The following is a 14,920-nucleotide window of genomic DNA, read 5'->3' as shown; positions in this document are numbered from 1 at the left end:
TTCTCAGTGCATGTAGATGAGAACCAGATCAAACGCTGAGAACGTGTTAAACAGTAATGAGTATAGGGCCTTTCTAACCTTCACAAAACAGCAGTCCAGACGTTCTTGTTCTCCCTGTTTGTTTTGCTTTTCTGGATAGCCCTTTTTTTATTATTATTATTTGTGATCTATATGTGGAGAGCATAACAATGGCCCTGGATGGAGAAAATCCAAGTGAAATTTTGCCAGGGCTTACTTTGGTAAGGAATTCCACATGATTTAGATTTCATTTTGGAAATTTAATGTGGGAAGAATTTGAGAACTTTCACCAATTCCAGTGTTTCGCAAAGTTGGATGTTGCAGTAACACTGCTTACACCCTGTAGTCCTAGTGCCATGTGAACACAGTTCTCTATAAAAAATTTGTGAGAGATATGACATCTTCAGCCACATGCAGTCCATACTTGTTGTGCTGAAATCTTCCAAGATGATTTAACAAGATTTGATAAGCCAAGATAGATAATAAAAACTATTTGAGGAGTATTGTCCTGCAAGATGTCGAGAATCTGGGACAAAATGCCCCTTAGCTTGGCATTTTCTTTCCCACAGTCGTTAGGAATAACTAATTGGTTTCAGACTCAACTTTCCCTTCTAAATCCAGGATTCCAGTAGCACCAGACCATTTTGTTTTCAGATTTTTTTTCAGTTATGTCTGCAGAGGAGATTTAAAATAATGCAGCAATGTTATAACCTTTTTTAAAGCCTTTTTTGGTTTGTTTTTACAAATTGGCCCCCTAGAGTCTTTGTGCAGGGACTAGCAACTCTTGAACAGCACCTGACAGTTTTATCTCCCAAGAATGCAAAGGCACATATTTCTTGCGGTGGTAAGAGATTTTTCTTCTAACTCCTGGTCAGTTAGAGAAAGCAAATTCAGGTGTCTGTGCCCAGGTTCAGAGCTAGACTCTTTGTTACAGCAAATAAACTTTTCTAAACATAGGCAATGCACATGATTCTATCTCTAAAATACTAGTAACAGCAAAATTACCAGTGATGAACCAATTTATATTCTACTTATATCTTCTTATGGGCTGCCCAGATACTATGAAATAACTGCATCTTTTACAATGTGTCTACTTCTTTCCAATTAGCCTTTTGCTTTTCATGCATCTTCCTTGCTAGAGCAAACAACAGCTTTACTGATTACAATTTATTCTTACTGGACCTTGAAATGTTATAAAAGTCTTTGCAAACCTTCTGCTACATGGCTGTTTACTAAACTCCATCGGGTGTATTTGAAAAGGCTGGTTTACTAACTTGAGGTCTCTAAGGGACAGAAAACAGAATATCTGTGCTTCTCCAAGCCCAAATAATACTACTCAGAGACACTTACTGGAGAAAGTTAGAATTATAGATCTTGATAAACAATTTAGGCTGAGTACAGTGGATCTTATTCTAATCTAGTTTACTTACCAGTATAAATATTTAATTTGGAAATTACCATCCACAGTCCCCCTTTTTTAAAACAATTTTCATAATATTTATGAGAATCTTTTTTTTACTGTTGGAATCATTTCAGTTATAATGCAGCTCTCTCACTTCCTCCAAGAAACACTGGCTTTTGAGCACTACAATGTATGTTAGATTCTACTATGGATTTGTGTAAGAAAAAGAAGTAATGTGTAAGGTAACCTGACCAACTGACACATCATGTATGTAGCAGTGCACAGTGTAATTTGGCAAACTAGGTTCTGATTGGACTCATAAAAAAAAAAGTGATCAGAGTGTACTTTGAACCTCCCATGGTACCTTCGTGTGTTGTAGTTTCTTACAACAAATGTACAGTCCTTTTGCTGTACCATAATAGTTCTGATTAGCTGATGTGCTTATAAAATACTTGGAAAGAACTAATTGGGGGAAAAAAAACTGAGAAAATGAATGGCAATGATTACAGGATCTCTTTAAGGAAGATTTTTTTATTCTGGAATTCACTCATCTATTTCTCATAGCCTGATAAACTCTATTGGCCTTCTGGCCTAGTTTTTAAGACTAACTTTTGCCTTAGGTCACTGTAGAAGGTGTCTTTGTATAAGGAGAAATGGGGTCTTACAAATATTCTTCCATTAAAAAATAAACTTCCATTCACATACCCTGAATTAACTACAGTCTACATATGGCCTTTGTCCTATAATATAAACTTATAGAGACTATGCAATTGAAAATATGATCAAGGACTAGCCATAATCTAATGTATTTATAACCAGAATTGAAGTCAGTTGAAGCAAGTGGAAGACTTTCAGCTCTCTACAACAATTTTTTGATCAGAATTACTTAAATCCCTTGGATGCTTGACATTTGTTAAAAACAGAAAGGGCTCTGGAAAAAGAAACAGAGTGTGGTCAGCCATAGTACAGCCATAGTACAGTGTCAGCAACAAATTACTTGTGTCCTCCTCCTGTCATTCTGTCAGCCTGCATCTGTGCAGGCATAGACTTAGTCCCTTAAATGTAAGAATTGAATTCTTCTATTCTCCTCTCAAATTACAGGTGACTAGTAGTATCTTACTTGAGTTGAATTTCTATTTATTTTAATTTATTCACAGTGCCTTGAACCGGATGCTTTGTTACTAATAGCTGGTGGAGATTTAGAAGACCACCTCAGTGAAGAAGTATTTGAGAAAATCTCTCTTATTCTTCTCTACTATATTCTTCATCAAAGAGATATGTGTTCTTCAGAACTCAGCTTGAGTAGTAAGGACTATAAATTTTACCTACAAAGCATGCTTAGTTTAAGGCATGATGAAGATTGTTACTATTTTTCACAGAACGAAACTGAAGATATTTTGGCTGCAGTAAGACATCATTTTAAAACTTCTGAAACTCAGGTAAATAAAACATAATTAAAAATATCTTTATATTTACTACTGATATAATGTCTATAAGCAAGCTAGTTCAGCTGTCACAACAGTATCGTGGTTCTTCAGGCAACCTGCAAATAAAACCGTGAGAATACAGGCCTGAGCATTGGTCAATTGTTATAAATACTGTTTAATTACCAGCCTTCTTCTTGACTTGTCTTTGGGCTGTGCTACCTAGGGCTTGCACATAGTGTTGGCTGGGGAGATGGTGCATATCATACCATTCCCAGGAGGTAGTTCAGATGCAGCTACCCTGCTTAGGGCCGAGGGAAGAAAGTTAAGCTGGGTGGATGGGAGATCTTGCTTTTGACCCAAGGACAGAAAATCCTTTCTTATGTCTTGTACTTTTATTGCTATAAATATATTACCAGTGATAAGTATAAAGAAGAGCAGCCCCAAAACTGATCTAGCTATGGGACAGAGATGGTAAATCATTCTGCTGGATGCTGGATCCAGGCATGTTTTAAGTCAGGAAATATGCAGCGGGTTTTCTCACCACTGTTATTCTTCCTTATCTCAAGTAGGCCCTATAAAATAATGGAATAGTATTCTAGAGCTCACAATCTAAAAAAAAATCTATTTTCTGTATAATAGACAACAAAAGAAGCTTCTGCAAGATTAGAAGAGTCCTGAAGTACAGTTTGACCTGCTGTGAGAAGCTCCTTAGATCTGTTCATAATATATAGTTAAATTTGGTCTATTGCAAACTTTGAAATTGCCCTTTTCTTTTTCATTTCATTAGATTTTAATTTACACTATGCTTTGGTAGGAGTTTGCTACACAAACAGAAGACAGCTAGGAGCTTCTAGCTGTGCAACAGAATGCCAAGGGCCTCCAGTTCTTCTTTCTGTGTTTTTGTGTAATCATTTCCCATCATAAATTATTCATTGACTAGCACTAGTTCTAAGTCTTGGTGAACGTGCTGATTTCCAAGAACTCAAATGGTATCTGAGCAACTGTAAAGAGACATTGGTGGGTATTTGGCATGTCAGGATAGAATAACAATTCATAAAGTGCTTTACTGTGTGGTCTGTTTGTTTACCCTGGCAGTATGATCAATGAACAGGCCTGTTCAGCATCTGAGACTTCATCACTCACTGACAGGAGGGAAAAGAGGTTTTTTTGTTTGTTTGTTTGTTTTTTATGACGGGTACTCAAAACATTATAGACTATCTATCTAATACTTAGAATCACAATACGTGGATTATGGAAAAGGGTCGACAGTGCAGGATAGTAATGAAAGAAAAGCATTTTTGGCCACTCTCTATGTGTTTTTGTTTTAAACTTTCTCTTTTTCTCCTTCCTGTAGCAGCTAATATATTATTAGAAGTGAGAGATGAAATTTGGGGTTGTAGGAATGCAAATATGTAATGGATTTGACAGGAAAAATGCTCTCTACAGTGTTTATGGCATATATATATAGAGAGATGAGTATGTGTGAAATAAAAGATTCCTGTATTGGTTGTCCTGTATTGGCTGACTTTCCAAACTCAGTTCAGATAAAAGGGGAAGAAACAAATGAACTTAAATAATTTTGACTGTTTTAGTTTGTAAAAATAGTTGGCCAACAACCTATTATCAACAGCAGAGTCATGAGATTATTTATCTCTGCCCATTGTCAATGTAAGACAGGCAAAGCAATCAAATCACTACAACTTTGAGTTTGTAATGACATGAAAATTTAGAAATGGGAAGTTCATGCACCTACACATGCACTGTTTTGCAGCTCTATGAGCAGATGTTCATCTTTTGCTGCATCAACACGGGCAAGGACTGTGCTAATACTGTAGAGGAGTGTTTTTCCTAAGCTACAATTGCTGCATTTTCAGCAATAAACAAAGGCACTCTTTTCTTCATTTATATCTCACATTTTATCTTACTCATTCGCTTCCCTGTAAACCTGTACTATGAAAAACATCTTTGTTTCTCTCAAACCTCAAGTGTTTGCAGTGAAAATTTACAAGAAAGGCAGAAATGGAACATACAAGGGTACATTTAGCAGGTATGTAAGAGAGCTGTGCCCTGCTCTCTGACTTTAGACCTGCACCCATCCGCACAAATAGGCGTGTGTACACCCTGTTCACGGCATCTGGTTGGTCACCCAGCAGGGAAGTGACCATACATCTGCAGACTCATGGCTTTCTGTATTATCCTTAGATAAATGTCCTGTAACAACTTATTGGGTATATTTAGTAGATGGGGAACTAAAAACATTAAGAGAATTCTTCCTGAAGTCTGAGATAAAGAGTTAAGTCTGTATTATTTGAGTTTTTGTTTTATGCTTTAACAAAAAGTCCTCCTTCTTCCGTCACTTTCTGAAAGTAGAAGTAGAGGCAATTGAGGAGGGGGCAGAATAACAAAACAGCAAAAAAAAAAAAAAAAAAAAAAAAAAAAAAAAAAAAGAAGAAGAAGAAAGAAAAAAAAAAAGAAAATAACACTGAGCACTGAGTACTGAATGAGTTACTGTACTTCTTTCCCCTCAGACATGGGGACTGAAAATACTACCCTACTATCTTTTCCTGTTAAGCTTTCAGCCTTTTGTATTTTATTCCTGTTCTGCTGGCACTCTCCTCTGTTTCTCATTTGCTGTCCTGTTGTCGATTACAGCTTATATCACAATATTTTTTTCCACCCTGGCTGTCTGTGAAACTGTTCTCTCCCATTTCTCCTCCTGTCACTCTGATTATTTAAATGGAGGTGACCAAGGCTGTCTTCATGCTGTTCCATCCTGATTTCAGTGTGTTGATGTGAACACTCTGAAGAAAAATGCTGATATAATGGACAAAGATGGTGCTGATGAAAACACACTTCCACGCCTGGCTGCTTCAATCATTACTCTGGCTCTCCAAGGAGTCTGTATGGGGAAAACAAGTTTACCCTCCCCAGAATTCTTCATAAAATATATTTTCAATTCTCTAAACAGTACCACTGAGCTCCAAGTGACAGGTAAGGTATCTATCCATTTCTAGTTGCCTTTTGCAACACACATTTGGTGTAAATTATTTTTAAATGCCTGAAACACTTTTTATATTTTATTTTAGATTTAAATGTCATTTCATTTTAGAGTTGTTAAGTAGACTCTTCTAAACATATAAACAAGGATGGAAAATAAACTCTTTAATTTTTAAAATTCTCTGGGATATATAAACCAAATTGTTGCTGTGATTAATAAACAGGTACTGTAACTATAAATTCTGATTTATTTGCTCAGTCCAAACTACCCCAGAGAGCTCTGAGGGCAACAATCTAGCTTTAAAGGTACAGAGTTCACTGGGGCCTGGTTTGCACTTCTTCTTAATGCAGATCCTTATGCTAGTGTAGCTGCATTAGAAGACTCATTAGGAGTGGATGAAATAATTCATGCAGGATAGCCAGAGTAGATAGATACACTAGTCAGTCACACTGCAGTGTAATCCATACCCTAGAAGAGCTGCAACAGACATGGCCCATTTTGTTTGACCATATGTTCTATGTTGTCAGCTGCAAATGAAAACATCATTTTAGTTTGTGTTTTTCTACCCACTTTCTGTTGTCAGTACTCATTTAGTGAGTCTGAAATATGCAAAGTTCATTTTCTCAAGAAATTCTGTTGCCGTTTTACTAGACCTATTAGAGATGCCACTTAGTTATAAATAACTACAGGAGGGCTCTAAGCATTCCAGAGTTAAAGAATTTAGAAATGGAAGTGTTGAGCTCTCAGCAGCTGCTAATAAGTCCTGTAAAAAATTCTGAATGCTTAGTAGTTTTAGAAGCTAAGCCGTCAATTCAGGGCCCTACTGTGGGTTTAGAAGGTTAATATAAGACATCTACTTTTCCTTCTTTGTGGTTATTGCTAATAGCAACACTTTATAAGAATTTCAAAGAACTGTACAAAGTTATATTGAGCAGAAGACAAAACAGGTTAAAAAGTTGTATTAAGCTTGGGTAAAAACATTTTTACCACTCTTAGGTTATACAGAGTACATATTGAATCGTAGAAGTGAATCGTACAGAAAAGAACATAGTCCTCAGCCCTAAACATGGACTCTGAGATTGTACTTGCATAAACTGATTCTGCAGCAAAACCCTTCCTTTAAATATGCCAGTGCCGATCTTATGAAATAATGGACTTACAAGAATGGTTGGAGCCAGCTGGGTGCCATGCTACTAAGTAGCTATATATGGTGAGATCCAGGCCCCAGTGAAGACAATGGCAAGACTTTTTTGGTCAGTGGAGTTAGAATGTCATTCAGAGAATCTAGAAGATATTCTTAACCAATTTGTTACAATGTAAGTATATTTTAAGCCTGAGCTAATTAAATTGTCCCTTTAAATTTATTTAAATTCTCAGTATTGTCTGGAAGAAAGAGCAAGAAACTGGCAGCATGTAAAAGGAAAATAAGAACTGACAACACTTTGAAAACAAATCTAGCTTCATCTCTGTTCAAAACTGTTTGCTTAAGACACAGAAAATAATAGATATACATCTTAGCATGTTAAAATTATCTGGAACATATATAAAAAAGCTTTTTAAAGATTAACATTTGTACCATTTACTTATTCTGAATAACATGTTAAAAATAAAGGATTATCACATGAAAACATTATTAATGTCTTTGATCTAAATTCCTTTGAAATTGATTTGTGAACTGCCTTTCTTCTCAATGGACAAACAGGTTCTCAGAAACTATCACTATGACTTCATCTTGAAAATACGGGAGTGAAGGAAGGTGACTAGACTGAAAAAAATGCAGGGAAAAATAAGATGGTCTAGAGCTTGCCCCCTCATATAACCAGTATTTCATCAACGGGCACTCCCACTGCACTAAGTTATGTCATGGGATACATCCACTGCCTTGTCTTAGAAGGTTAGAACTGCTTGGATTGGGGGTCCTGGCTCCCTTTCTACTTTACTGCTGCATCAGGTATGTTTCCAGAGTAGCAGCTTGGCCAAAAGAGATAGAAAATCCTTCACTCTCTGTCCCAGTTCTGAAGTACAAAGAGTACAGTAGTATCCTGAAGAATTCTTTCAGGATACCATGTCAAGGACCTGTCTTCTTTGATGATCTGAAAGATGATGAAGCTATTTAGCAATAATTTGCAGGTAAGCTAAGCAGAGGCCCACTGTTAAATAGGAGATTAAGTGCCTTTCAGTCACATCCCTTTTTCTCTCAGATGATTGTAAATAAATGATTGTAAATAAAACATATCTGTGTAGCACTGCAAAGAAGTAATTGCTGAGTAGCTAGGTGACCTGGTAAGATGAAATTACCTATAATTTCAAAATGAAAGGAAAAAAAGTATTAAAATGAACAGCTGAATTAATATTGAAAGTAACAAAATGTTAATAATTACTTTTGTTTTTTTCTTTTTAAATGTATATTACCATATGGTAATGTTTCTATTTTCTAATAAATTACTAGAACTAGATCAACTCCTAAGTGTGCTTACAGCCAGAAGGACTTGCACTGTAAATGGACAATTCCATAGTCACAAAAGAAGACGTCATAGCAAGGCAATCAAAGATATTGGAACCATAAATATTCCAGTCAAAGCAAACCATACGAATGGAGACTATGTGAAAGGTTATCTAGAAGATCGTGAAAGGAACAGAGATTGGAATCAGGTTAATTTATTTTTATATTATTATAGCCTTGGTCACAGAGTTTCAATGATAAAAGTTCAACTGGTTTGCAAATACTGTATCATTTCTGAGGTAAAAGTTATGAAATTCAAAAACTCATGTAGTTACAGAATTATACTTTTATATATTTATATTTATTTAAATGTTAATTTTCAGAAGAGCTTTATGACTGCTGTGTTTTTAAGAAAGTAAGATATGAAGTCCTGTGCTGGACTGACAGAATGATTACTATTAAGCAGAATCAGATGTTCCTTCAAGACATAGAGGACTGTGGTATTATAGCTTCAATATTTGCATGTATTTCTTAAAGATTTCTTGTGCTTCTATGTCTGAGAGCTTCTAGAGCTCCCTTGTGGGACCTGGCAAAAGAAAGATTATTGAGAACTAGATATTTCCAAACACCTTTAATAGCCATCTAGAAAACATATAGAGTCTGTGGGATAGAACTTTTGCTGCTCTTTGAGAAGGTCAAAGAAGAGTAGCTTATTTTAGGTGAATTTACACCCTGAAGTCCATTAAATATCTCCTTATCCTAAATATTAGAAAATAAATAAACTTTTTAACAATGATTAAGATGGTAACTGACATCTTTCCTTTAGACTGAAAGACATTCCTTAGACAGCAAAAGTGCACTTCTAATAAAGTATTTCTATTATTTTCAGGTTTTTTTACATTTTAAATTAATTGAAAGACAAAGTTTCTCCTCTCTTGAGTAGAATAAGAGACATGAGGTTGACTTTTGCTGAGTGGTCATTTTATGATGTAGCACTGAGACAATTTCCATCTGGTTAAATGCCATTCTGCTAGATGTTTATCTGTGTCATTTTACTGTGTTTGGAATACATATACTATCTGTCTCATTTAATTCCAGCTGACCACAAAAGAGAATCATACTGATCAGCTGACACTTCGTATTTAAAATAAAGAGGGCCTCAATATAATTTTATTAATTTTAAATTATGAAGGTCAGAAATCAATAGTGATACTATCTGAACAGAAGTAAAATCTCAGGCAATCAGAGAATTTATAAAACAATTTTTGATTTCTTGAACTTAGACTTCTGAGACTGACCATAAATCAAAAGATGAGTGTGCAGAGGAGTTATTTGAGGCTTGGTATTCAAACTGAGAGCAAAATATTCTGTACAGATGCTGAAAAATTGCAAAGGTACTCTTAGAGAGAGGAGATTTTCTCTTCTTTACTTACTCCTAGCTTCTACTTTTTATTCAATTTCTTTTCTTTTTGACTATGTCTATTTTCTTTGGCATATCGTTCCATTAGAAGGATTTGTGTTTCAGTGTTGTTGCTAATTTTATCTCCTGCTTTCTGCACATATCCATGATAGCCTTTGTGCTCCATTAGTAACAGATGCTGCTATGTATGAGGCATTGACTGGTTGATGGCTTGCATTTGCTAGCTACATTAGGATTTGTAATTGGATTTTTAGCTAGGAATTATGTTTTGAAAATCATCACAGAAAAAAGGGTCATTGCTTTAAGTCATCATTGCCTCTACTGATTTTTAAAATACCTGCAAAACTTAAGTAAATAGTAGATGGTCTAATAAGAGCAATAGTATCAAGTTGCATTAAACTGAATCACTAAATAACGTTGTGTTCGTTTATGATTTCTTATTAAAGAAATACGTGTTTCGTTAAGCAAATTCATCTATCCATCCATCCATCCAATTTTCATGTTAGGAAATGCAATTTCCATTTACCTGTTTTTTCAGTATCATCTTCCTGGAGTATGTACATAGTTGCTTCACTAGTGAAGGCCTAGTACTCTCCCTCCCTATGTTAAAAAGCTTTAAAAGCTATGGCTTGCAGCTAGAAAAGATACAGGTCCCCATGCCTCAAGACTTACAAGAAGATTGTAAGTCTTCTTACAAATGAGTAAGTAAATGAGTGTGATTTCTTTTATTTTTTCTTTTCTTTTTTTTCTTTTTTTTTCTTTTTCTTTTTCTTTTTCTTTTTCTTTTTTTTTTTTTTTTTTTGGACAGTTTACTTTCCAGATGAGTATTTTACCTGTTCATTTGAAACTACTGATCATAAAATCACACAAAATGTTAGGTTCATAGGACCCTGGATGTCATCTTGTCTAACCTGCTCAGAGCAGGGCCAACATCAAAGTTAGACATGATTGCTCAGTGCTGTGTCCAGCTGAATTCTAACTGTCTCCAGGGATGAAAATTCCACAGTTTGTCTGGGAAACCTGCTCCATATCCTTATAATGCTCACTTTGATGGGGTTTTATTATAAAAAATTGGAATTTCCCTTACTGCAACTAATTCCCATTGCCTCTGATCCCTTTACTGTACACTTCTGGGAAGACTTTTGCTCTGTCTTCCCTATAAACCCTATTAGGTAGTTGAAGATGTAAGAACTTCCCTTCTGTTCATCAAACTGAACAAATCCAGATCTCTCAGCTTCCCCTTGTACATCATGTGCTGCAGCTCTCTAGCCATGTTGGTGACCCTCCAGTGGACTCTCCCTAGTTTGGCGATGTCTTTCTTGTCCCGCTGGTTATAAAACTGGACATAGTCCAGATATGGGCTTATATGTGCTGAGCAGAGAACAATAATTATTTCCCGTGAGCTGTTGACTACATTCTTGCTAATGCAGTTAGCCTTCAGTTGCCACAAGGGCACACTGGTGACTCATGTTCAACTTGACCATCAGGATTCCAACAATCTTTTCTGTAAAACTACCTTCCAATCAGTTTTTCACAGCCTTTGTTGACATATGGAGTTATTTTGTTTGAGGTGCAATACGTCTGTGTTTGTGGAACTTTGTGAAGTTTTTGCCAGCCCATTGCTTTGTCTTGTCAAGATCCCTCCAAGCAGTAGCCCTGTGCTTCATAATATCAGCTACTTTTACCAGTTGGGTTTCATCCATGAATGTGGAGCACTCCATTCCATCACTCAGGTCATTAAACAAGATCAGCCGTAGTACTGACCACTGGTGAATGCCACTCATAACCAGACTTCCAGTCATTAATAGTGCACGTGGACAGTGGCCACTTTTAGAGTCAAGACACTGGCAAGAACAGAAGGTCTCTAGGTCTTTTCTGCGCTAGTTCCTGAGTTCTCTTCCCTCTGACCTTATCGGAGGCAGAACAGAATAGATTCGGGTAGCAAGGTCATCTGTTATCCTGAAGACCTGAATGTGGCATTCAAGATAAATGTATAAGTACTCAATTCATTCAGTTTCTTTGTAAGGTGTTGGGCATGTTTTACTTTAATAAATGATTAATGGGATGAACATAGGCAAGAAGATTTTGGGTTTTTTTTGTTAGGTTATTTTAAAGTAATGATAATTACAACTTTTTCATTTAAATAGTATCCTTTTTTTCTAATAAATCTAAACATCTAACAAGCTTCAATGATTAGAAAAATAATATTTAGGAAGCACAGGCTTCTCTGTGACAGACTGTTTTGAAGAATGAAACAAGTATGTATCTTTGAAATGAATGACAATTCAGGTGGTTTTAATAATGAAGATTATTCCTATAAATAAGACAGCATAGTTTGATCTGGACTTCTTTTCAGAATTTCTAAACTTTTAAAACTGCTGTAGAATGATGGTGGTGATAGATGGTCGATTTTTAATTAAAAGTTTCATCCTGGAAGTGAGAAGCCACTTCTTCATGGAAATTTGTCAAAATGTATATGTTCCCAAGAAAAATTGCTTTTTTGACGAGATATTTCTAGTAACAGCAAAAAGTTCTCGAAATTCCTAAATTCCTCTAACAATACAATTATCAAGTAATCTTTAAGCCCATTTTGGACTTTGACACTCCTAGAATGCTGACTTTAAAATGACAGACCATTGTTAGGAGGATTCATAAACCCATTTAGTTCCAAGTTACTGAAGATACAAACATGCAGCATAAGGACAGACTGTACTTCAGTACTGCCTCTGAACTTTTGTGGACTGATACAGGGCAAGCAGTGTAATCTTGTATCAATAGCAAAGAGTACCATTTCTGTGTTAGCTTTAAAATATTTCTTGTTAGCACATATACTAGTAAAATATTTTGAGATATTATTATGTCAGATCCTCAAATGATATTAACAGGCTTCAGTGAAAATTGTGCTATTTCATACCATAGATTCTGTTTTCTTCCGAAATGTGTAGTGACATCCAACTTTAATTGGCAAATAAAAGAATTAGAATCTTTAAGTAATTTAACTAGAATAGTATATATGAAAAACAAGTTTTTCAAGCCTGTATAATCCCGTGTCCTTCTGAGACTCTACATTAAACCTCAACATTAAATACATGTAGTCCATATTCATTAACTGTGTATACTTCTCTACATAGGCTTGTTTCTCTGCCAATGAACTCGTGAAGATATTTTTAAAAACTAGTCCTTCATCCATTTCTAAGGAGCACTTCAAGCAAATCAGTCCGGCAATCATTCAGCAACTATTAAGTTGTTCATGTCAACCTTCTGAATACAAGCAAACAAAGCTTCCACCAACAACTTTGGAAAGTGAGTTATGTTGTTACTATCAGTATAGTATTTTGCAGGTAAATTCAGTTGAAGAGGTGTAAGAGATTAATTTCTAGAGACTCATTAGTAATCTTGAACCAAAACAAGATGAAATTTATGCAGTAGATAGTTCACAGCATACATATTAGAGAATATTACTATATTGAGTGAGGGGATTTAATGGTTTCATTTTTGTGTTAGGCAGAGTTCTCTTTTAAGTTATATTTTCTTTATTTCCTAGAGAACTGTGGTATGGTGGAAGGTTATACGTGGTATGATAGACCCTTGCCAGTGCGTTTCTCGGCAGCTGTTGCCTATCTTGTGAAATTTGTAACAGGTTTATATTGAAATCATTGAATAGCTTTTATGTAAAAGCTCAATGTTATGTAGCATTTTATACCATGATGTGATGAGTGCTTAATATAGATAAGTTCTGAGAGTGATGTATGGACACTGCCATTTTTTCATGTTGTGATATTTCACAGCAGAGAAACTTTGTGGATACCTGTTGTGAAAAGAAAAACAACTAGCAAAACCAACATGAACAGCCGGAGTTGTCTGATTGAGCTGGAACAAGAGCTGAGTTAGAGTACAATTGAACAGATTGTTTCCAGCTGCAGTGGATTAGAGGAAGGCAGTTATAGCCCTCACATGCCCTACTTCCAGAGATTTCTGACCCATCAGTTCTTCTGGCATAACTTCTACAAACACTCCCTAGTCCGCTCTATATATATATGTATTAAAAAAAAAAAAAAAAAAAAAAAAAAAAAAAAAAAAGCACTTCTTGGTGGCTTTTCTTTCTTTCTTTCTTTCTTTTTCTTTTTTTTTTTTTTTTTTTTTTTTTTTTTGTTAAAACAGCAGCTTTTTTTGGAGAGCGGTTTACAGCTTTTTGATGTCTTCAGTACCTGTATCCTAACATCTACTTTGCTAGCCCTATATCCATTAGGAGCTAATAAGATTTCCTAACATGCTGCTGACCAATGATCCTTATAGAACAGTACTTTCAAAATCTAAATTATATCTGTTCTTTAAGCTGCATGCATTAGGTTGCTTCTGGGAATGAGCTAATCTATAATTTCATGTTGTATAAGTGAATTGAACTATGACCAAGAATTAAGTAACATGTTAGATAAGGGAATGGAAGAAGATTTATGGACATTCCAGGAACAGTTATAGGAGAAAGAAACATACAAAATAGTAAGAAATACCAAAGTTCTTCAGAAGGTAGCAGTCCTTTTTCATGTTTTCCCTCTCTTCATTACTTGAGCACCTTGCAGTCTTTACTGCTTTTTTTTTTCCTTACTATGCTACAGGAAAGTTCTTTTATGCCCATTTTTTAGATAGAAAATCAAGAGAGAAAGAAAGCAGGTAACTTATCCAGGTCACATAAAAAGTTCATGACAGATTTGTGGTTTAAATGAGTATCTCCCAAGTCTAAGAGCATCAGCGCTAACCACTGGCATTGTAGTAATCTCATAAAGGTGAAAGATCTTCTGGAAGGGAAGAATCAAAGTATTGAAATACAAAATGGGATGTTTATAAGCCCTTTCTGCAGCACATGCTTGTAGGTGAAAGATTTCTATAACCATAAGGATTAGAAATAATTCTAATGATTTGGGACAGATAAACCAAGGACCGCATGTTAGACCTGTGTGTGACCTAAAGATATAAGCATAGGCTCATTAACTTTATTCTCAGTTGCTTTAATGACAGGCTATGCTGTTTTGGTAAGTCACCATGGCGTGACCTTCCAAAAGTATCTACTATGCCCTTGTATTTGGATGTGCAGTCTGTGAAATTTACTGTCTGGTTTTATGAGCTGCTGAGCACTTGCAGTGCTATTAAAGTGTGAAACATTAACTGAAGCTTTTGACTATTTTGGCATTAGTGCCTTTATGTCTGGTTTTCA

The 14,920-nt window shown here is 35.5% G+C and overlaps 1 protein-coding gene across 1 annotated transcript in view; it reads left to right on the top strand.

Moving 5' to 3' along the window:
• SLC39A12 (solute carrier family 39 member 12) overlaps positions 1 to 14,920 on the top strand; it is a 33,320-nt gene that overhangs the window by 1,285 nt on the left and 17,115 nt on the right. Inside the window, exons 2-5 of the mRNA XM_062567716.1 lie at positions 2,578 to 2,859; positions 5,631 to 5,838; positions 8,295 to 8,497; positions 12,840 to 13,011. Coding sequence (XP_062423700.1) covers positions 2,578 to 2,859; positions 5,631 to 5,838; positions 8,295 to 8,497; positions 12,840 to 13,011 — 865 coding nt within the window. The remainder of the gene's footprint in view (positions 1 to 2,577; positions 2,860 to 5,630; positions 5,839 to 8,294; positions 8,498 to 12,839; positions 13,012 to 14,920) is intronic.

This window comes from Rhea pennata, chromosome 2 (genome assembly GCF_028389875.1).
Source record: "Rhea pennata isolate bPtePen1 chromosome 2, bPtePen1.pri, whole genome shotgun sequence".
NCBI lineage: Eukaryota > Metazoa > Chordata > Aves > Rheiformes > Rheidae > Rhea > Rhea pennata.
Note: the sequence above shows the minus strand (reverse complement) of the source record. Positions and strands in the feature narration are given on the sequence as shown.